General features: G+C 44.1%; 1 protein-coding gene across 2 annotated transcripts; it reads right to left on the bottom strand.

Moving 5' to 3' along the window:
* Positions 1–1,328: 1,328 nt before the first annotated feature.
* Positions 1,329–14,393, bottom strand: PDIA4 (protein disulfide isomerase family A member 4). Of its 2 annotated transcripts, none has more exons than XM_075142927.1 (10): positions 13,967–14,393; positions 9,054–9,219; positions 7,099–7,304; positions 6,298–6,436; positions 5,572–5,777; positions 4,735–4,893; positions 3,449–3,600; positions 2,889–3,045; positions 2,561–2,794; positions 1,329–1,994 (listed from the first exon to the last, which is right to left on the bottom strand). In XM_075142927.1, the coding sequence occupies exons 1-10, from the start codon at positions 14,067–14,069 to the stop codon at positions 1,579–1,581; spliced, it is 1,938 nt and encodes a 645-aa protein (XP_074999028.1). In that variant the 5' UTR covers positions 14,070–14,393; the 3' UTR covers positions 1,329–1,578. The 2 variants fall into 2 exon arrangements, with proteins under 2 accessions (XP_074999028.1, XP_074999027.1); XM_075142926.1 differs by having other exon boundaries at positions 2,889–3,048; positions 13,967–14,121.
* Between the last annotated feature and the right edge of the window lie 7,386 nt (positions 14,394–21,779).

Here is a 21,779-nt window from a genome sequence, read left to right as displayed (position 1 = left end):
ATAATCTGCTGGTGAGCTCTGTTCACTAGCTTCAGATAAATTGTTAATTAGGAGAAAGCCTTCAGGTAGTTGCATACACCTCTGCAAGAACAATTCAATTACAACCTAGACAGCGAAGCGTGGTTAACAGTCAGTGGGGAACAGTCGTCTGTTAAGACAGCAGGGAGGCACATCCCTTCAACAGTGATGCAAAGTGCAGTAGGAAAGGATAAGGATTACGTACCCCTTTGCTGGCCCTTTTGGGTCCTTAGTCTATAACTTAACAGCCACCTCCTGGACACCAGTTTACCCTTGCTACACAGAAGACTGCATCTCCCCAGAAGAAAAAAGATTGGGTGGTGGCTTTAGATTTGCACACCCTCCAAAAAGTTGAAAACTAATACAACAAGGAAACGCTGAAGACTGATATTTGCCTTTTGCAAGACAGAAGACAGTACTGCTAGGAGAGAAGCACTACCCCTAACATGAAATATGTATCAAAACTGCCTCAGTGACACTCAAGTCGCACACACTGCAGCATCACAGCTCTGAGAGGAGGCAGACGGTGCTTCTGGAGTATATAAGTGTGCCACCCAAACATGTCCCATAAATTTATGGACGTATCTAAACTGGGACATTCAAGATGAAAATCCACTTTTAAATGCACATACTGCCAAGTGGAGCATAAAGTAGATGTGATCATCCTCTGCACCTGCAGTAACTGCCATAGGAATAAAGTCCATCAGAAGGTCTCGGTCTGCTTCCCCAAAGAAGAATCACTACCACTTTCCTCTGCAAAAGGAAAAGAAATGGTAACACAGATCTGATACCAGAATCCAAGCATTACCACCCACTAGATGCTCCTTCTACCACACTCCAATTACTCCAAAATATACTTGGGAAGACTAAGATATAAATGGGCCAATATGGACTAGTAAAGAGAGGTAAATTAGAAAAACTTGCTATTTTAGCATCATCCTCTCTACAGAGGGGTACAAAGCAAAAGCAGACAGGTCTAGAGCACATTTAGTTAGCAAGTCACTGTGTCTTATCTCAGTAGGACTGAATAATTCATCCACACTTTCAAAAACCTCCATTCTTACCCTCAGCAATGAATACAGTAATATAGTCACGTGAATAGGTATACAGAAATATAACAGAAGAGAGATTGGCTCAAAACACCCTTCCCCCCAGTAATGATACTAACAAATAAGAGAAAGAAGTCTGTTTGGCAGAGGTATTTGGTTCTCCCTCTCTTTTTGGTAATATCTTTTAACTTAAAAAAAAACCAAAACAGAACAAAAAAACCCCACAACAGTTGCACTGGAGTCAAAGAATCGAGCTTAAGATAGTCACAAAAAATAAAGGATGTATTTTTCTCCAAAGATCAAAACCATAACTAACGTAAGACATTCATATCAGAGAAGAAGTTCAGTGTCCAGAAAAACTTCTGCCATATAAAAAAAGATACTGCAATTGCTTTACTGCTCAAGAATCTCCTTGCTCAAACTGCTTAATTCTTCTGATACTGAAGTTTTGTCAGTAACTTGCTTTTAACTACAGCGTACAAACAATTTTTCTTCACCACCCTCATCTTATCTAAAGCTCTTCTTTTGTTCTGGAGAGTTTTGTCGCATGCTCCTCTATAAATTTGCTCAAATGCTCTAAATCTCTGTCCCCGCCTTCAAATTTAATAGGGTTGTTCTTCTTGTCCCTTGGAGCAAAGTAGATAGTGGGGAATCCCTCCACTTTGTAGCGGTCACTCGTCACGTCGTTGGCAGTAGCATCCATCTTGGCTATGACTAGATTTTTCTCATTCTTGTATTTTTTGCCTAACTCGGTATACACTGGTTCTAGTTTCTTGCAGTGTCCACACCATGGGGCATAGAACTCTATGAGAACATCATTCTTTGGATCCATTACTATGGTATCAAAAGTTTTACCCACTACCACTTTCACAGGCCCTTTGTTATTTTTTGGCACTGGCTGGGACTTCACAATAGGCTTCAGTTTTCCTAGAAGGAAGCAAAACACATACTATTGTTAGAATACAGTAAGAGCAGTCCTTACGATCTCCCCCAAGAAAGGGCAGAAGTACATCCTCCCGCCAGGGAAAAGCACCAGTAAACGACCTTACCTCTGCATGAAACATAGGCTAGCTTCCTGGTGACCTTTTAGCACAACAACTTTGTTAAATATGGGCAACAATTTGTTTCACAGTTCCCTAGAACCTTTCTCCCTCTTTTTATGGCTGTCCATCCACAATGTATTAGGCAGTGATTTATTATATTAGTCCCAAATATGAATGATCAGCTCACACTTCAAAGCTGAAGAATATTTTAGACTTGCCAAAACCGCTCAGTTTTAGAATATAGCTAGATGCCACAACATAGTTCAAGCAACAAAGTGAATGAACTGAGATTAAAAAAAAAAACCATAAGCAAGAAACGTCCTAAAGCTTTAAGGCACAGAGCACTGTAAGGTTGCACGTACGACTTTATTGTAGCCATTGCCTCAGGAAAAACTCTTGGAAGGGGAAACAAAGCAAATGGCTTAGAGAACCCTATTTTAGAAACTGTACCTTTTTTGAATGCCAGCACAAATTGCCTGAGTACGTCAGAGTCAAACTCTTCTGGCTCCATGGCATATTTCTTGCCACCTTCATCCAAAATGGCAACATTGACATCCTCTCCACTCTCTAGCAGGCCCAAATCTTTTATTTCAGAAGAATAATCTTCCTCATCAGAAACAGCAAACACGTATTCAGGAAAGTCTTTGGCCACTTCCAGGACTTTGCCTCTCCAGTACTGGGTAGCTGAAAAACCAGAACACAATGAGATTAGTAATTTCTAGTTACTTACTGCTTGCTTTCTCCCAAAATGGAGGAATAGTAATTTTAGCGAACTTACCAACACGATAGTCGAAACTAAAGTCTACAGAATAATAGACAACCACTAAAGGATGCTTAGCATATCTTTTAGCATCATTGGAAGGCTTGCGATGACCAACTAGAGGCAAAGCATGTTTTAGCACATGCTCTTTAATCTCCGATCCATCTGTAGAGTCCTGCTTAAAAAAATTGGGAAAAAAGTTCAGACAAATGGATTTAAGTGGCATTTCTGTTACACACTACTGAAAACTAATATTGATGCATGCATGAATGAGAAAGAGGGGCATGTTATAAACAATGCTGTCACCATACTCTTCAAATCCTTGAGCACTAAAGATAATTTAGTATTCTACCCTTAAACTGAATATTGTAATGGTACATTATTATTTGAATACATAACCTCTGGATTAATTTCATAAAGCTTTCTCGAACAAAGCAATACAGTTTCAGGGGACAAACAGGTTGCCTCAAGTATCTAGTGGAGTACCTCCAACAGGAAGATGCCAACTGCTCATATATACAAAGAAAGAGAACCTTCAATTCACGCACAAACTTTCTAGTTTTGGATCAGCTACTCACTTTAAGATCCAAAACATGCATCTTGGGCTCGTGCTTTGACTGAAATTTTTCTGGCTGCATGACGACCAGTTTTCCTGGAGATGCTTTCAATAGTTTTGCAATCTCGTTGCTGAAGGTGTGATGGAACTTGTAATCTTCTCTTAAACCATTAGCTGAAAAATTAAGGTTAGGGAGAAGGAAAAAAAATCAAGAAGTGAACTGACAACCTCTGACTGAAATCTTGAGACTGCACTGCAAGGAAACTCTCTTCCCATTCTTAATGGGACACGGAACAACCCAGAGTCTTGGAGAACAGCTCTCCAAGGGGTGAGAAGCATGTGAAAATACATACAATTCGAGTAGCACTACTTGAATGTTGTTCAACAGCCCATCTACTTGATGATTTATTCTACATATTCAAAAACCTTGAACAGCTTCCAAAACATATACAGTGAAACAGCTATTTATCAGTCTCCTACCTCTTGACTTCCCCCCAAATAACAGAAAGTAGAGCTGGAAAGGAACTCACAAGGTCACCTAGTCAATCTATTTGCATTGGGGCAGTCTGGGAAACAGCTCTCTATCTTGCCATGCTGGAGCAACCAAATCAGCTCCTAATCCAACTATAAACGATGGCAGCCCCAAAAGCAGGCGTAGCCAGGAGGAAAAGAATTGCCCACACTGCTCTCAAGGCCCTGGCAGAAACTAAGAGTGGCTGCGAGTGATTCAATCATGTGAGACACGGGGATTGATTAAAGGGACTGAGCGCTTCAAGTGCTTAGCCTCTTCTGTGAGGTAGCAAATATCGTTAACAGGACTGTCAAAGTGTCACATCAAAGGGGTCTTTAAGAATAAACATTGCCAGGAATGGTCTAGCTAAACTGATCGAGAGGTGGATGACGATTCTTTCTCCAGGCCCCCCATCCCAAACAAGTTTGGCAGAGCCCAGTCTCTGGAACTGTCAAATATGAAACACGCAATAGCAGATGGCAGAGCTAGCAAGGCTTTAAGCCAAGAAGTTGCGATTTGTTCCTCAGCTAGGAATTTTCCCTCCTCTGTAGTTTGCATGTTTTTAGGGACACAATACCAAAAGGAGGTATCTCCTGTGACTGGCTGATACTTTAGTTATAGCCTCAAAATCTGGTGTGAGCTTTTTTCTTAAGCACAGGTGGAAGATCACCCTTCAATCTCCTTCCTCTTATTCCTCTCCAACCTCCCCCATTGAACTAAGAGCAGAAATAAAGGATCTCTCCATGCAGAATCTCAACAAAACATACATTTCATTAATATTTTAAAACATTCTTTACCTGCTTCCTGATAGAGCTGATAGGCTTTGTCATTCTCTCCACTAAAGACACCAATGATGATGACATCATCCCCATCCCTCAGAAATTCCTGTACCTGCTTGGTAGCCTGAATCTGTTTGGATGGAGGACCAGCCTGTTCAATCATGTAGTCGACAATACCTGCGAGACAAACCCGCCCCCCAAAAAGTTGCTTAGAACATTTATTGAATTGAAAGGTTCAGGCGTTCCCTCTACAACATTGTTTAATACCACATTTCCCCTGGACACCTTTCTTTCTGTGCAGCCCTCCCACAACAACTAAAAGGTCAAATCAGCAAAACCTCGGTCCAAGTTTTTAAAGCTGCAGTTCTGGATATTCTCTTTCAGGTTGGTTTCAGAAGAGATGACCAAGCACGAGTTCCATGGATATCAGCTGATCTTTCAAGTAACCATCCTTTCTGAAATTCCAGACCCTTCACTGTCTCCGGACCCTGCTAGGAGCCAAAGTTCTACTTGGATAGTCTTAAAGTCTTCCCTCTTACTAAAACCTAATATTGCGCACTTTGCCAGCCCTTATGGCACATTCCAGCGCAATTAAAGGCTCCCCACTTACTCATACTGCCACTGCTTCACCATTTATTTAACTTACTTTATATCGAAAGGAACTTACGGTACCACCCTAAGATGTTATAAAGATTAGAGACAAATTTATACTGCTGGCACAGTATGAGAGCACAGTTTTTCAGGTTTCCCCAACTACCATTGCTATGATGTTAACAAGTCTGCAAGTCCTATAGATATGTCAAAACATTTGTGGTCAAGCCCTCAGAAAATAAGAAAAAGCAGAGGTTGCAGTACCGTATTTTTCCCGTGGACCACTGTAGTCATAAGGTTTGCCCTTGCGGAAGATTTTCAGAGTTGGGTAGCCAGTAACATCAAACTTCTTTGCAAGCTCAGTTTCAGCAGTGGCATCAACTTTAGCCAGGGGAATAGGAGGTGTGCGCTTGCTGAGCTCCTGGGCAGCCTTCTCATATTCTGGAGCAAGCCTTTTGCAGTGTCCACACCTAGGGAAGACGAGGGGAGGGCAGTTTTTACAAGCCATGAGTCCTACTAGGTACCTTCTACCTCTGAAGTGGAAGAGTTAAGTCTTCCAGAATGGAAAAAGTAGAAATAGGGTTAATCAATCTACAGAGGACACTTCAGTCTAGGAAGATGTGTCTCTCCAACCTGAAGCTAGCCTCTATGTCTGACTCCACATTACTATAGGTAGTTTTTAGAGGCCGTTTTTAAACTAAGGACCGACTCCCTTTAGTTTTCAGTATCTCTCAATGTGTTCCCAAATTAGTACAAAGTAGAATCTTCAGTGAAGTTTTGGAGACCATCCTTGCAGAGACAGATCCAGTCTAGTCATCAAGTGATTTGTAATGTGATCCTAGGTCCAGATTAGAACTAAGGTACACCAGCGCTACACCACCTGCACGAGGCAAGCCTCTTTAAAAGAGGCATAACAACAGAAAACAGGTTCACCAAGCATGTTCAGGCCAGCTGTGCTAGGAAAGTATAGGTGACTGTCTTCTCGCTTACCATGGAGCATAGAACTCCACCAGGATTATGTCAGCACCATTCACGACGTCATCAAAATTATCCTGGGTCAATACAAGGGTAGCTTCTGGTGGAGGGGTCCAATTGGGGTCAGAAACCTCCTTGACTTTGGCCACAATTGCTGAAATACAGTTCAACAGCCCAATTAGCAAGTTTGCGTTATCATACCAGTAGCATATCGAATGCAAGAGTTGATATCAAGAATTTAAAATCAGAGTGGCAAGCATGGTCTTGGACCAAAGCTTACATGTGAAGCTTACACAAGAACACTTTCTTAATCAAGCTTCTTTGTGCTTTACTTCGTTGTTGGTATTGCCAAGGTCTTCCCTTAACCCCACAGAACATTTTACTTATGCAGAGCACACATCTGTACTTTGCAGCACTGTAGCACATGATTTCCATCTCAAAAAAGAGAGAAAAGATAGTTTTCCCCCTCTGACTGAAGCTGGACACATTAAGCAAGAAACAAGTGGTTTTATATCCAGTCACTATACAGATCAGATGTTTCTTATTAGCTGATCCTTCAGCAAGCATGAGACTACCTCCTCTTCTAGTCAAGTCGTATTTCTAGAAACCTTCCGTCAGTAACACTACCCACTCTCTGCAAAATTGTCCTCTAGCATGCAGCCAATTGAGAAGACAGGCAAAATTTCAGCCTTCATAATATTATTCTGCTTAAGATAAAGTAACTGGAGATCAAAGCCCTTCAAAATAGTCATTAAGAAGCAAGACTGTATACTTCTTTGCTTTCTCACAGACAATTGCAAAGGATCTGGTGCTTACCATCTTCCGTCCGAGAACCATCATAGTCAACAGGTTGGCCTTTTTTCAGGATTTTGATGGTTGGGTAGCCGCTGACATCAAAACGACTTGCTAGTGAAGTGGCCGCAGTAGCATCTATTTTGGCAACTGGAATAGGAGGGTCATTTTCCTTTAGAGTTTTGGCTATCTTTTCATATTCAGGAGCAAACTGCTTGCAATGCCCGCACCTGTCAGAGGAAGACACAAGTAGATATACATAAATGTATGACAGACCCACAAGGGTGTGTTGCTATTCTGCATTTCCAGGACGCCTTCTGACAGATGTTCACAATATCAACATAAGAATGTTTGTCTTGCTATGTTTTCAGATCATGGAGAGGTGGAGAGTAACTGTACCTAATGTGCTGTTCTTTCAAATACCAACTTTTTTTTTCCCCATTCAAACAGCAACACATTTCCATATATGTTTTATAAAGGCATTGTAAAAAAAATTAACAATTCCTTTTTTGCAAGCCTTGTACCATGCTTCTCCTTCCTCCCTGTCGTCCCGTCCCCCCTCCCCCCCCCGATATGGTCTCACTCAGATCAGCTCCTCCCTAATCTAGCCAGCACTCTAAACTGAACTAAAGGGAAAAATGAACCAGTACTTAAGTTGGCCTAATGAAATCTCACACCCACCACGGTATCACGGCACCTGCTCTCTCTCTGGCCACACCAGAACTCTTTGGTAAGAACAGAGGCTCCTGATGCAAAAGCTGGCATGACAGAGGATACCAGCATAAGAAGAGCTGAATATAGCTTGATGAGCTGAAGATAAAACCAGGAAAATGAAGAGAAAAAACAGGGAAAGTTGTGTGTAGCAGACAGCCTGTACTCCTTAGCCTCTCAACTGGCAGGAGGGGGAGTAGAAAAAAGAAAAGAGGTGTTTAGTCTGTGATGACCACACATCTTTCTGCTTGGATAAATGAAGCTTCATGTTCAGTTTTCACACAGGCAAACTACAGTTGCAGAAATAGTATCTACAGCCAAGCAGGGATGGGATTCTCTGTAATAAGAGTGGCATTAGTTAAAATGCAACTTCACCTCAAGCAAGATCATATTCTCCCCTCTATTCAAAGACTAGAAAAGGACAAACGAGTAAGTCATCTTTATATCACTAAGCCACAAACGAAGAGAGGTTCCGGCTGCAACACTAACTCAGCAACTTGACTGCAAATATATTCTACTTTTTTTTTTCCCCACTAACCATCCCTATTATTTTTGTCCATAAGAATGCATGAAAAGATACATTCTGACCTAAATTCTTTGTTTCAGTTCTGTGCGGGTAAATCCATTGTAGCTCCCCTGAGCACACTGGTGTTACTCTGTGTACTCTGATATGCCAGCAGAATTATCATCATTAGGCACTGTTTAAACTGGTAATACAAACAAGCTATGTCCTTACTCACACCACACCCTTCTGGCAAGGACAAAGATTTGAACTTCAGAAGGAAAACCTTCTAACAATTCCCCTGCTAGGGAAGCCTCCTCCATTCCTCCATCTAGATGACCAAGTGCACAAGTTGTCAGTGGGCCAGCAAAAGGACACAATAGCAGGCTGTGAGACCACACCGCATGACTTTTCTGGGGCTCACTGGGACCATCTCTGTTCCCTGACAGGCACAGAGCAGGGATGGAACCAGGGCTGTGCTTCCCTTGGCATGCAATCCCTCAGCATGACCCACATCTGTAGAGAAAGAACAGGATGTTGTCTGTCGCATGGTACAGGTGCAGGGAAAAGGGTATCTCCCACCATCAGAAGCACCCCCCACCCTGGACTACGGCAGAGTCCAGTGCTTTTCCTGCAGGCAAGCTACTCTTACATCATCTTTAAAATTGCAACCCAAGCTCACTTTTTAGGAGTGTGTCTTGTCAGAGAAGCCTCTGACAGCCACCTCATCCTGCACCTAAGGAGGTACTGCAGGCTGTGAACCCACCATGGTGCATAGAACTCCAGCAGCACAGTGTCCTTGTCTGCAGTAAAGGTATCAAAGTTTGCATCATTCAAGACTAATACGCCATTTTCTTCTTTAACTTCAGAATCATCATCATCATCTTCATCATCCTCATCACTGTCATCATCAACTTCTTTTGTAACAGATTCTGGAAAAGTAAAAGTAAAAATGCAATATGGATTAGACTGTGTCAAGTTTAGCGTTAAAATAACACTACCAGGTTAAAGATGGATTAAGTATATCCTGTGGTTAAAAAAAGTATCAACACAGGTTAGTTCCTGCCTCACATACAATGAGAGCTACCTCAGTTTGCAAAGAGCTTGGACTCTGATGTTTGACCAGTCCCATTTCACTTCTGTCCACACTATGCCAGTTAACAACATCAGTATTTCAGTACAGCGTCAACATGTATTTCACTCTTCAGGGCAAACTAACAAAATGGACATAACAAGAATTAATGCAGAGCTATGTGACAAGTGCAGCAACTTATGGTTGGAAAAATTAGGTATCTTGTACCAAAAAAGCAGATGTTATCTGTCCCCAATGCTTTCATTGTACCCTTACTCATTACACCTGTAACACCACAACTGCTATGCTCTGCCTGTCTGAAGGTCTAAAAAACAGACAGGCTTGCTATAAACTCAAATGGTATCATTTCACTACTACCAAGATGGTTTAGAGGCAGCACTTCAAAATTATGCTCTGTTCCTGACTGCTCAGTCCCACCCTGCCATCTCAATATGTCTTGCTTTCAGTTACAGTGATGTTTCAGGTCTGCAACTAATTGAAGAGGTTTTTCACCAACAGGAGCATCACTCTGCTCTGGATCAGCATCAGGCTGCAGAGTGAGTGTAAAATCAAATTAGTAAGTGACGGTCACAGAAGTCCCATCTAAACCCACTCCCATGCACTTGGCAGATGCAAGGCACTCTTCTGAAGTAAATGGAATGAAAACTTCTTTCAAGAACTTTTGGGGAGGCGTTTGATTTAAGGTCCAGAACAGGTCTTTCAAGGAGAAAGCAGATTCGCTAAATTACCAAAGTAAAGTTAGCACATAAAATCTGAAGCCAGGAAATTTCAACTGGTTCAATCTTTGTTGGCTTGGAATTTGAGATGTTTTCTTTAGCATTTGATCTTTCACATGTTCCTTTAAAGTTTTTTTTTTTTTTAAACTGCTATCATTCAAGGCAAGCAGACTTTCCTGAATGACTTTAAAGGTATTTCAGTCACAGAACAAGTCATGAAAATACCTCATCCCAAATGAAAACTGTACAACAATGAATCTAAGGCCCTTTCAACCACTGGGAGTTCCAGGATTTAAAAAAAAAAAAAAAAAGAGATTAAGGTTTCTTACTCAAAACTATTCTCTACTTAACTTTAATTGGCTTTTGACTAAGCTGACAAGAATTACTGCAGTAGGACTGCAAACCATGTACATGTAAGTTACTTACTCAGGACAAGAATTCTGAAGATACTCTGATTTCACCTGGAATTTGGAAGTCAAGAATGATAAATATGTATCACAGGAGATCATTTATCACACAACAGTATTCACTGGATTAAGTTTCTTTAATAACTATTACTGTTTCACCTGATCTATGAAGCAGCTAAAAGCTGCAAGTGGACAACGCCTCCCGTGTTGCTGCTTCTGAGCACTTGCAGTGAAAGGGCTGAACTGTCAAACACTCTTGAAGTAAATCTGCGGCAGTCATGTACCTACGGGACTGCATTGGTGCAAACCCTAGTTTTCAGGGGGTTTCAGCAGTCAAAAATTCTGCTTACATGTGTGCCTCGCAGTTTTGAGGGTTATGTTTCACCGCAGGGTGTTCGTGGTTGGTCTGTGCCTGAATTCCCAGTGAGTTGCGCAATGCCCATCGCTTTTCCAAGCAAATCACTTCAGATTTGATTTTTCCTGACACAAGAGAATTTGAGCAAAAACTAGCTGGCCAATTCTGCTCATGCATCTCCGAAACTAACCACCAGGCCGCGACTCTCATTCCTGCTTACAATGCTAACTACTCACCCCCAACAGAGAAAAAGACCACCGCAGCTTCTGTGGCATAGGCTCACAGTTTAGAAAGCTGGGAACAAAGCATCACCTACAAAAACATCCTGCACAAGTGGAAAATGTTACCACTAGATCTAACATCCATCACTGAAATAATTTTGTATCTTTCACTGCAAGCATCTGTATAGTCTGCCATCATAAAACTTCCTTGACAGTGATACATTGTCATGGGCATTAGAGACCACTTGCTCCTCCTCAGAGATGGAGGCAGGACAGCAGCACATAACAGCAGGACTCCAGCTTTTCCCAACTGGCTTTCAGAGGGCATGCATTTCCAAAAAAAAAAGTTAACCACACCTATAAATTGGTCCTTAAGAGTGCCAACTTACCCTCTGTAGTCTCCAGCTTCACCAACACTTAGGGTTATCATAGCTACCTCTAACGTCCCCTTTAGTGTTGGGACTGAAAGACCTGTTTCAAGGACCTGACCGAGTATGGGAGAGGTAAGCTGGACTTTTTTCATTAAGAGCAAGAAACTTTCCTTTGCATTAATGATTTACAATTTGAATAGAGGAGATACAGAATGAGCCTCACTGTGACACCTGAAATGGCAGAAGTAGCTAATAAATATTTACATAAGACAGCTCATGAAAATAAAATAGCTGCATCCGAACTGAAGTGTCTTTTTTTCTTAAAGCTACTTGCAAAGCAGGTGGACAAACCAACAAGTGACAGCTGTGGCTAAAACCTGCCCTCCAGTAAAATACAGACCACTCCCTTTTACTCCAACAAAGCATTTCCACAAATTTCAACATGTTATTACACAAGTCAAAAAACATGATAGAGATGACACTCATTTTAAGACTTCAGGTACATGATGCTGGCTGACAGGCCTTCTTCAGGATGACAGCTACTCTAACCAAAATTAATTCTTAATAGTAACTTCACTGAACTTTCAGCATGTGTTGGTAGTCTGGCTTAGTAACTTTTTCTTAAGCAGAGTGAATCCCGCGTGAAAAAGCCACATCCAGACATCAATGACTTCTGGATTCTGCCTGAAAGTTTCCTTCTGAGGAGGGCACTGCAGTGTCTGTTTCTCAGTTGGATGAGCTCAGTTTTCAGAAACACAGAAGTCAAGACTTGTAATCTGTTGCCAGGGCATTCAAAAGCCTTTTTATGAAAGCAGTCTTCCTCAGTCTTTCCTGTAGTGGATCCTCTACACAATCCCTCCTTTTCCTTCATCAGGATGCAAAGGGTGTAACGGTCATGACCTAGGCTAACCTTGCCGCGAGCACATTTGCCTCACTGCCTTAGTCAAACTTCACTTCCAAAACCATACAGTGCAACTAGCCTTTCATCTGAATTCTTCATCTTCTGAACAACCAATTTACATACGGTTACTTGCTTGTTGCAAAGTAAATTTGTTCCACTTCATACAGATCTGCATTTCAAGGGCAAAACTGGAAATCCCTAACTACATGCATTTTTAAAGCAAAGGCTTGGTAAAGCCTAGTTCATGATTTATATACAATTTTGAGATACAAAATAGAAATAGGAAAATGGAATGGATTAGTGTTCAACTTGCACACAGGAGGAAACACTTTCATCACTGTGCATCTTTGACCCCAAGAACTCATATAATGAGAAGAACAGCACACGTGGGAAATACTGATTAGAGTCTGGCCCATCAGAAGCTGAGCGACTGCTGTCAGCTGCAGGACACAGGCTTCACTGTAACATCACAGTAAGGTGTTACTTCATCATTTGAAGGTAGTAGGGGAAATCAGTACTGGGCTTTGTCACATGCTACAAAGCACTGACAACCAAGTATTCTAGCTAAAAGCAGAGAAACAGACATAATACAGAATCTTCCTGTGAAGCTCTTTTTTTTTTTAATTCTAAGCTGAAATATATGTATCTCCTTACTGCAGATGCTATATCCTATAAAAAAAATCTTTTGGTCTTTATTCTACAGATCACACAGTTGGTCACACAGATAAGGTACCTGACATAAATGCAGTTCTTCAAGTTTCACTGCCTGTTCACTGAGCAAGAATTTGCAGGACAGGAGTTCAGCAGGCCACCCATAATCTGGTTTCCCTGAACACCCTCTAATACTTAAATGCAGCAGTGTTAATGCAGAAAATACAAAAGATGTAGGATTTCTCAAAATCCACGTGAAAGACACTTAAACCCAAAAAAGAAGCACCTTTGAATGCCTGCCTCCTACGTACAGACACTAAACTTGTTAAGTCAGAGCAGCTTTGTTTCTGCTAATTTTGGAAAGGAGAAGACACACATCAGTGAAATTCAAAGACAAGGGGAAGAAACACCAAGAAACTAGCAACACACGGTCTCCTTCTGGGAAAAAATAAAAAATCAGTTTGAAAGACAGAGAATGCACAGATCCCCTGAACTAAGGGGTAAGGAAAAGAGTGCTCCATTGGATTGTGAAATTGCAAACTTACTGGTAATTTAGAAGTCAGTAACTGCCAACATGGCTAATTACTAGCTTTTAATTCCGTGTTTAGAAGAGGCGAGGCAGAGCTGCCGCGCAGCGACGGAGAAAGGAACACCGTGGTGACAAGCAGGCTCTCCGAGACATCAGCGCCTTCACGGAGAGGGACCAGCGCCCTGCCTCCGCCGGCTCGGCCCAGAGGCCTGCGGGGAGCAGCCAGCCGCCGCCCGCCAGCCCGGCCCCTGCGGCGCTTCGCGGGGCCCGGGCTCCCCGCAGGGCCCAGTGCCGGGGCCACGCACCCGCGCCTCGCGGGGGAAGCCAGGCCGCCCACCGGAGGCCGAGGCACCCACGCCACCACCAGTCCGTTCCCCACCTCACTCGCACGCAGCCTGCCCCCTGCCCGCGCTCACCCCCGGCCCCCGCACTCACCTCCGTCATCGTCGTCCTCCTCGGCCGCCGCACCCCGCGCCAGGAGGGCGATCTGGGCCAGCCCCAGCAGCAGCACCAGCACCCACAGCCCGCTCGGCCTCATCCCGCCGCCGCTCCCCGCTCCGCTCCTCGCTCCGCTCCCCGGCCCGCACGGCCCGCCGCGCCCCTCGCGGCACGCCGCGCCCCCCGATTGGCTGCTGCCCTGCGACGCGGGCGGCGCGGCCGCCAATCGCCTCGCGCGCCCCTCCGAAGCGGCTCCGCCGCGCAAGGCCCGGGCGCGCGTCACGAGGGGCTCGAGCGCGGCGTTCCCAGCGCCCCCGGCTGCACCACGGCGCCGCTCCGGGCTCCGCGCTTCGCCGCGGCGGGAAGCGAGCGCGACCGGCACGAGCGGAGGCGTGCGTGCCTCCCTGCGTAAAATCAGACTCCTGCTCTGAGGTGCCTCTCCCCCATTGGCTGTCCGCGGCCACCAACCGCCGGCTGCCACGCGTTTCAGGCGCAGCCGCCCTGAGAGCGGGGGGAGGTGGCGAGGGGGGAGGGAGGCGGGGCTCCCGCCCCCGCCCCCAAGGGCTGTAGGCCACATCGCCTTTCGGGATTGGCGGGCTGCCGCCAGGGGGCGGGCGAAAGGCGGGGCGGGGGAGGGGGTGGGGCGGGGGCGAGGGTGGGGCGGGCGGGGCGGTGCCAGGGGGCGGTGGCAGCCGGCGGCGGCAGCCTGTGAGGACGCGCCGCGTACGCCCGGCGGGGCGGGGCTTCCCCCGCGCGGGGGCGTGGCGTGGCGTGGGTCTGCCTTTGGAGGCGGGGTGAGTCGCTGTCCGTCGGGCGCCCGGTGAGGGGGCCCGGGGCGGGCCTTTGGTGCCGTAACGGCGACCCGCCGCCGTTGGGGCTGCCGGTGGCGGAGGCCCCAAAGACGTAGTTATTATTTAAGTAATTTATTGCCGCTTACCTGAAGTGTTTGACAGCGCCATTGCCCTTGGGGGCTCCCGTAGGGCTCAGGGGGATCGGGCGCAGCACGTCCATCTGTAATGCCGCAGTTAACGTCTGTGAGCAAAGGTGTTACAGGCCTTAGGCAGAGTAAGGGTGCGCGCTGCCGCCTGTCTGAACGCTTTATGCTTAACTTTCTGTATCTCCAAAAAGCTGTGGTGAAGTTGGAGTCGTTTATCAAAGTTATAGGAGAGCCGTAATTCGCCGAGTCAGGTTTTTCCAAGTGTGTCGGCTTCTCATTGGTCAACAAACCCACAAACGTAAGCAGGCCTTGGGATGGTTGATTCCCTTTCCCCTTCCCGACATAGCTATGGCACTTCTCTTTTTTGGTAATAATTGCATTTCTCTCTTTTGCTTGCTGGTGGTGACTGTGGAGAGATGTATCAGCATAACTTCTAGCAATGATTGTTCCAATGCTTATTCGGTGAACATCTATTATCTAACAAGACAGTGCTAAAAACTGGGCTTTTGGTGCTCAAATTGCCAGTTTGGCCACATACTTGCACAGATCACAGCTGTTCATAGGTTCATGAAACTTTCTGGTTTTAACAAAATTTCTGGCCCTCGAATAGAAAGTTTGTAAGCATAAAGCACTGTTAAATTCAGTGCACAGTACTCATACTCCAAAGTGGTAGCAGTAGCTTGTCGTAAGCGAATATCTTCAAGAACTTAAAGTGCAAGCTTAAAATACAAAAACCACAATTTTAGGGGACTGAGAAGGCATTGCGTTGTTCTGACAGACTATTGATGCATCTAGGTTGGAAAAAGGCATTAAAAACCTACCTTGTTCTACATTGCTAAGCTATAGAATGGGAGTCGGTGCCTTCCCTCAACTCAGCAGCCAAACAAATTATTTTGAACATACAGTGGCTGATACAGTAGCAATTTTTCAACTTACCTGCATACTACTACAATCAAGTGAGACCTGATCTGAACAAGGTTAAAGCTGTCTTGATCCTGTCAAGATCTTGATCCTCATCCTCTCTGGTTTTGGTATCAGTATAAAAAAAAAACCAGGACTTGTTTTGATTACTAGTTTGGTTGGCATAGATATTCAATAATTTGATGATAGCACATAATCAGATTGGACACTCAGTGTTCTGAATGGGAAAAATTAAGAGTATGGAAGGTTTTTACAGTCTGTTCACTGTTTCGTTAACAGGGATTGATCTGAATGTTGTGTTGGTGTGTGAGATATTTACTGCCTTCGTCATCAGAGTTTGTAAGAGAAATAGTGGCTATTGTAATCCATTTTATTCTGATTTAAGTTGGAGATTATCCACTTGACAGTGACCTATCAAGCCCAGTACTTCATGACTGACATTGTCTAGGCCATTGGAAAACAGGTTAAAAAAGCTTGCAGAAAAAATAGGCATGTAAAATGGGGAAGTGATGCGAGTATTGCTTTTGTCTGTTAGAACATAAAATACAGGATTAAATACTTTTTCTTTTGTGATGGCTAAGTTTTATGGTTATTTTGTTTTATGTCTATACAAGTTAACCAAGTTGAAAAATGAGATCAGTAGATTTGCTAGGCAGTCAAAGGTGTCAAGCACCAACATCCAGCTAGACTGTGAAAAGGAAGTGCAAGTAGTACAGTGTTTTTTTTTTTTTTATTTGTTTGAACTGCAGGACGAAAGCCTGCAAGACAGAACCCCTGTAATCCCTGTTCAGCCAAGGACAGCCTGATCATCTAACTGAGAGATTTGCTAAATTGTAGGTTCATTGCATGGGTAGTTACAGCATTGGTAGCTCGGATCTTAGGCACGTCCCACTAGACAAACAGAGCCTTGGCAAAGGACCATAACCTGGTCTGTCTTCAAGCCAGCAGGGCTGTGCTGTCTTCCTACTTTGGGGTAACAGAGGATAGCATGGCGAGTCATAAATAGCGCACCAAAAAGAAGTGTAATTCATCATAGACCAGCTGGGGTGTAAGCTCAATGCAATTGTGAAATACACTGGGCACTGGAAAAAGTGTGCTAGCTGTGTAGCTTTTCCAAGAGATTCCTTCCTGCTCTCTAAAGGCTTGCAGTGGGGATAATCATATGAAGCTGAAAATCCTCTGAACTAAGTACTACCGGTAAGAGCAGTGCTGCCTTTTGCCAAGTACTCATTCTTTACATGAGTTAATATCAGGAAAACCCTCCTCTTTACCAGGAGGGTCTCTAGGCAGAAGGTAGGTGGAACAGAGCCTAGAACAGATAACTAAGTATAGGGTCATCTGTAGGTTAGATGCGTGGAAAAGTGAATGGCACAGGTCCCTTGCAGCATGTCTGATGTGAGAAATTGGCCATACTTCCAAGTCACTTCTGCCCCATACATACTAGAGAGCAAACAAGCACTGAAAGTACGAGATCTCACAGAACATCTATGGAACAATTTCTGGGTAACGGCATTTCTATCTGGTAACATCTGCTATGCTGCAGAAAAATCCAGGTGTTGGCATGCTTTGGTTACTTGAAAATGGATTACATTTTGTGCATACTGTGTTTTCATATCCTTATGTCCTGGTTTTGGCTGGGATGGAGTTGATTTTCTTCCTATTAACTGGTACAGTGCTGTGTTTTGGATGTAGTGTGAGAATAATGTTGATGACACGCTGATGTTTTGGTTGTTGCTAGGTATTGTTTACGCTAGTCAAGGACTTTTCATCTTCCCATGCCCTGCCAGATGTGCACGGGGCTGGGAGGGAGTGTGGCCAGGACGGCTGGCCCAGCTGGCCAATAGGCTATTCCATACCATATGACGTCATGCTCAGCATATAAGGCTGGGTGAAGAAGAAGGAGAGGGAGCGTTCGGAGTGATGGCGTGTGTCTTCCCAAGTAACCATTACGCGTGATGGAGCCCTGCTTTCCTGGAGATGGCTGAACACCTGCCTGCCGATGGGAAGTGGTGAATGAATTCCTTGTTTTGCTTTGCTTGCGTGCACGGCTTTTGCTTTCCCTATTAAACTGTCTTTAATCTCAACCCACGAGTTTTTCTCACTTTTACCCTTCTGATCCTCTCCCCCATCCCACCCGGCGGGGGGGTGAGCGAGCGGCTGCGTGGTATTTGGCTGCTGCCAGGTTAAACCACGACATCTTATAAGCTGTTAGCATCACCATTGACAGACTTGCATCCTCAGGAACAAGCGGACGATCATACTCCTTAAATATACTTTTCCTCAGGAACATTCAGTAAGTGTCTTTCCTCCTTAAATATGCTTTTCCTCAGGAACATTCAGTAAGGTTTAAGTTGTCAATGGCTACCTTAAAATCTTCAAGGGTTGCATCTGTGTTTTCCAGCATCATTAAGTGGTGGACTGTGGAAATATCTCTTTGTACCATACTGTAATTTTCTCCTTTGAAAGGTGGCCTAGATGCTAGTAATCTTCTGTACCTCATTCTGCAAATTCTGTGGGGTACAGTTGTTGATCTTAGAAGAGGCATATTTGGCAGTAAACGTCAAAGAAGAAAAAGCCAATGTTCTTTCACAAAAATCATGAAAATTGCAAGGTATGCCGAACTAAGCTACATTAGTCTAACTTCTGCTATTAAATTATATTACAGTCTCAAAAGTAGATTTGAACCTACTTGCCCTTTCACAGCCTGATGATACTGAGTGGCTACCTGTAAGGATACTGAGCAATTATAATGGTCTCACATATGTGGTAGCTGCTTACATTTATTATAATCCTTGATATCACAGAGTGATACTGACTAGATGCTGACTGCTACTGTCTGAATAGAGGTGCAACAAATTAATTTACTATTTTTAAATATGAATTTGGTGTCTGGGTACTATAATAAGTTGCTGATGGTGCTTAAAGGATTGGAAATTCATGTTAATAGGATGCGTGCAGCCATAGCACCATGCCAGTTACCTAAGGTGTTGGACTGTGATGCAGGGCATTTTCATGTGACAGACCACTTTGTCTTTCTGTGACTTTTTAGACTCTTTGTTCCATACAGCATGAGCTGATGGTGCTCTCGATGCCACCCACTGGCAATCTAAAATATGGCCAAAATGCTGCTAACACACACTTGACACGGCAGCACGTGCACAGTTCTGAATAGTTTTGGGGGAACGCTCTCAAAACTTGTTTTCTAAAAAAACCCATTCAGTTGCAAAACCTCTCTTTTATGTGATCTGCCGGTTTTAAACTGGCACAGTGTCACACAGGTGTTTTGAAGACTTTTCTGGTCGTTTTCTTGTGAACCTCAGTTATCTTTTTTGCATAATAGCTAAACTTTCACAGCAAATGATGCTGAGTTGCCTTGCACATAATCTTCATGCAAATCACTTCAGTGACTCTCCGAACAATGCTTAAAATATCCATCCTGTTTTGCATTTAACCTAAATCCAGAAACAATTTAGAGAACAACAGAAAACACTTGTAGAACTCGTTTTTTTTTGATCAGTGGTTGATTCATGTATTATGATGCTTAGTTTAAAATACCTTTCAATAATTTTCAGTCATCTTTGTAGAAACGTGATAAAAAGTTTGATGTGAAAATGTTCCACTTCAATACTACTAAATTCTCGCAAGTTAATGAAATATGGTAAGTTGCAGTAATATAAATACTATTGATTCCTATATTGCACTCTTGTTTTGCTGCAATGATTTTGAGTGTCTGTCTGGATAACTTCTTTTTTCCAGGTTTTCTTATGAAAGTTTTTTTTTCTCTCTCTCTCTTTTTTTTTTTTTTTTTTTTAAGGGACTTGCTGCTTAGTATTGGATCTCTGTGCCATATTAAGTGAGTTCATACTTACTATCATTTGATGTGCTCAGCTCAAAGAAACTTTTACAAACATATCAGCCTAAGTTTAGCATCTGTCTTGATAAAATTCTGGATCATTCCATCTGGAAGTGGAAACTTTTTAAGAATGGTGTACCATCTTGTCTAAATTAGAAGGTGAATATATTGGTAGATAATATTCAGACCTAATTTCAGAAGCAAATGATACAAGTAAGTAAGTTTTCAGATGACACCAAGTTGGATGGGAGTGTTGATCTGCTCGAGGGTAGGAAGGCTCTGCAGAGGGACCTGGACAGGCTGGATCGATGGGCTGAGGCCAACTGTATGAGGTTCAACAAGGCCAAGTGCCGGGTCCTGCACCTGGGTCACAACAACCCCATGCGACGCTACAGGCTTGGGGAAGAGTGGCTGGAAAGCTGCCCAGCGGAAAAGGACCTGGGGGTGCTGGTTGACAGCCGGCTGAACATGAGCCGGCAGTGTGCCCAGGTGGCCAAGAAGGCCAACGGCATCCTGGCCTGTATCAGAAATAGTGTGGCCAGCAGGAGTAGGGAGGTGATCGTGCCCCTGTACTCGGCACTGGTAAGGCCGCACCTCAAATACTGTATTCAGTTTTGGGCCCTCACTACAAGAAGGACACTGAGGTGCTGGAGCGTGTCCAGAGAAGGGCAATGAAGCTGGTGAAGGGTCTGGAGAACAAGTCTTATGAGGAGCGGCTGAGGGAACTGGGGTTGTTTAGCCTGGAGAAGAGGAGGCTGAGGGGAGACCTTATCGTGCTCTACAACTACCTAAAAGGAGATTGTGGTGAGATAGGTGTTGGTCTTTTCTCCCAAGTAACTAGCGATAGGACAAGAGTAAATGGCCTCAAGTTGCACCAGGGGAGGTTTAGATCGGATATTAGGAAAGATTTCTTCACCAAAAGGATTGTCAAGCATTGGAACAGGCTGCCCAGGGAAGTGGTTGAGTCACCATCCCTGGAAGTATTTAAAAGATGTGTAGATGTGGCACTTAGGGACATGGTTTAGTGGTGGACTTGGCAGTGTTAGGTTAACAGTTGGACTTGATGATCTTAAAGGTCTTTTCCAACCTAAATGATTCTATGATTCTATGATAAATACTGCTAAAAATAGCATATGTAAACTGTTTACCTTTAGTTATTAGGGGACATCTTTTCCTCAGGTTACTCAGAGCCCGTCCAGCCTGACCTTGAACACTTCCATGGATGGGGCATCCACAACTTCTCTGAGCAACCTGGTCCAGTGTCTCACCACCTTCATAGTAAGGAATATCTTCCTTATGTCCAATCTAAATCTGCCCTTTTTCAGTTTAAAACTGTTGCCCCTTGTTCTGTCACTCAGGCCTTGGTAAAAAGTCTCTCTCCATCTTTCTTATAAGCCCCCTTTAAGTACTGAAAGGCTGCAATAAGGTCTCCCCAGAGCCTCCCCTTCTCCAGGCTGAACAACCCCAACTCTCTCAGCCTTTCTTCATAGGAAGGGTGTTCCAGCCCTCTGACCATTTCTGTGGCCCTCCTCTGGACCTGCTCTAACAGGTCCATGTCTGTCTTGTGCTGGGGACCCCAGAGCTGGATGCAGTGCTCCAGGTGGGGTTCACAAGAGTGGAGTAGAGGGTGAGAATCACCTCCCTTGACCTGCTGGCCATTTTTATGCAGCTCAGGAGACAAGTGGCTTTCTAGGCTGCAAGCACACATTGCTCGCTCATGTCCAATTTTTCATCCACCAGTACCCCCAAGTTCTTCTCTGCAGGGCTGCTCTCAATCCATTCATCACCCAGTCTGTCGTGATGTTGGGGACTCCCCAGATCCAGGTGCAGGACCTTGCACTTGGCCTTGTTGAACTTCATGAGGTTCACATGGGCTCACTCCTCCAGCCTGTCCAGGTCCCTCTGGATGGCATCCCTTTCCTCAAGTATATCATCAAGTGTATTTGGGTAAGTGTTTTATATTACATGTATCAAGTGTATTTTTGGATAAGTGTTTTATATTACATGTATCAAGTGTATTTGGACGCTCCCTGCTAGTAGGATTTGGCAACATTTGCGGTAGTAAGTTGAACAGCGCCTGGGCAAGGGAATGTGATTAC

This window comes from Calonectris borealis, chromosome 2, assembly GCF_964195595.1.
Source record: "Calonectris borealis chromosome 2, bCalBor7.hap1.2, whole genome shotgun sequence".
NCBI classification, from domain to species: Eukaryota; Metazoa; Chordata; class Aves; order Procellariiformes; family Procellariidae; genus Calonectris; species Calonectris borealis.
This window is presented reverse-complemented; position numbering and strand designations above follow the sequence as displayed.

Bases quoted from the DNA above. Each gene is read 5' to 3' on its own strand.
- PDIA4 (XM_075142926.1), bottom strand. From the start codon at position 14,069: ATGAGGCCGAGCGGGCTGTGGGTGCTGGTGCTGCTGCTGGGGCTGGCC. The intron at 6,437-7,098 runs GTAAGCACCAGA...ACTGTATTTCAG, and splicing joins TGGTTCTCGGACGGAAGATG to CAATTGTGGCCAAAGTCAAG. The intron at 1,995-2,560 runs GTACAGTTTCTA...GCTTCCTTCTAG, and splicing joins TGTGCTGGCATTCAAAAAAG to GAAAACTGAAGCCTATTGTG.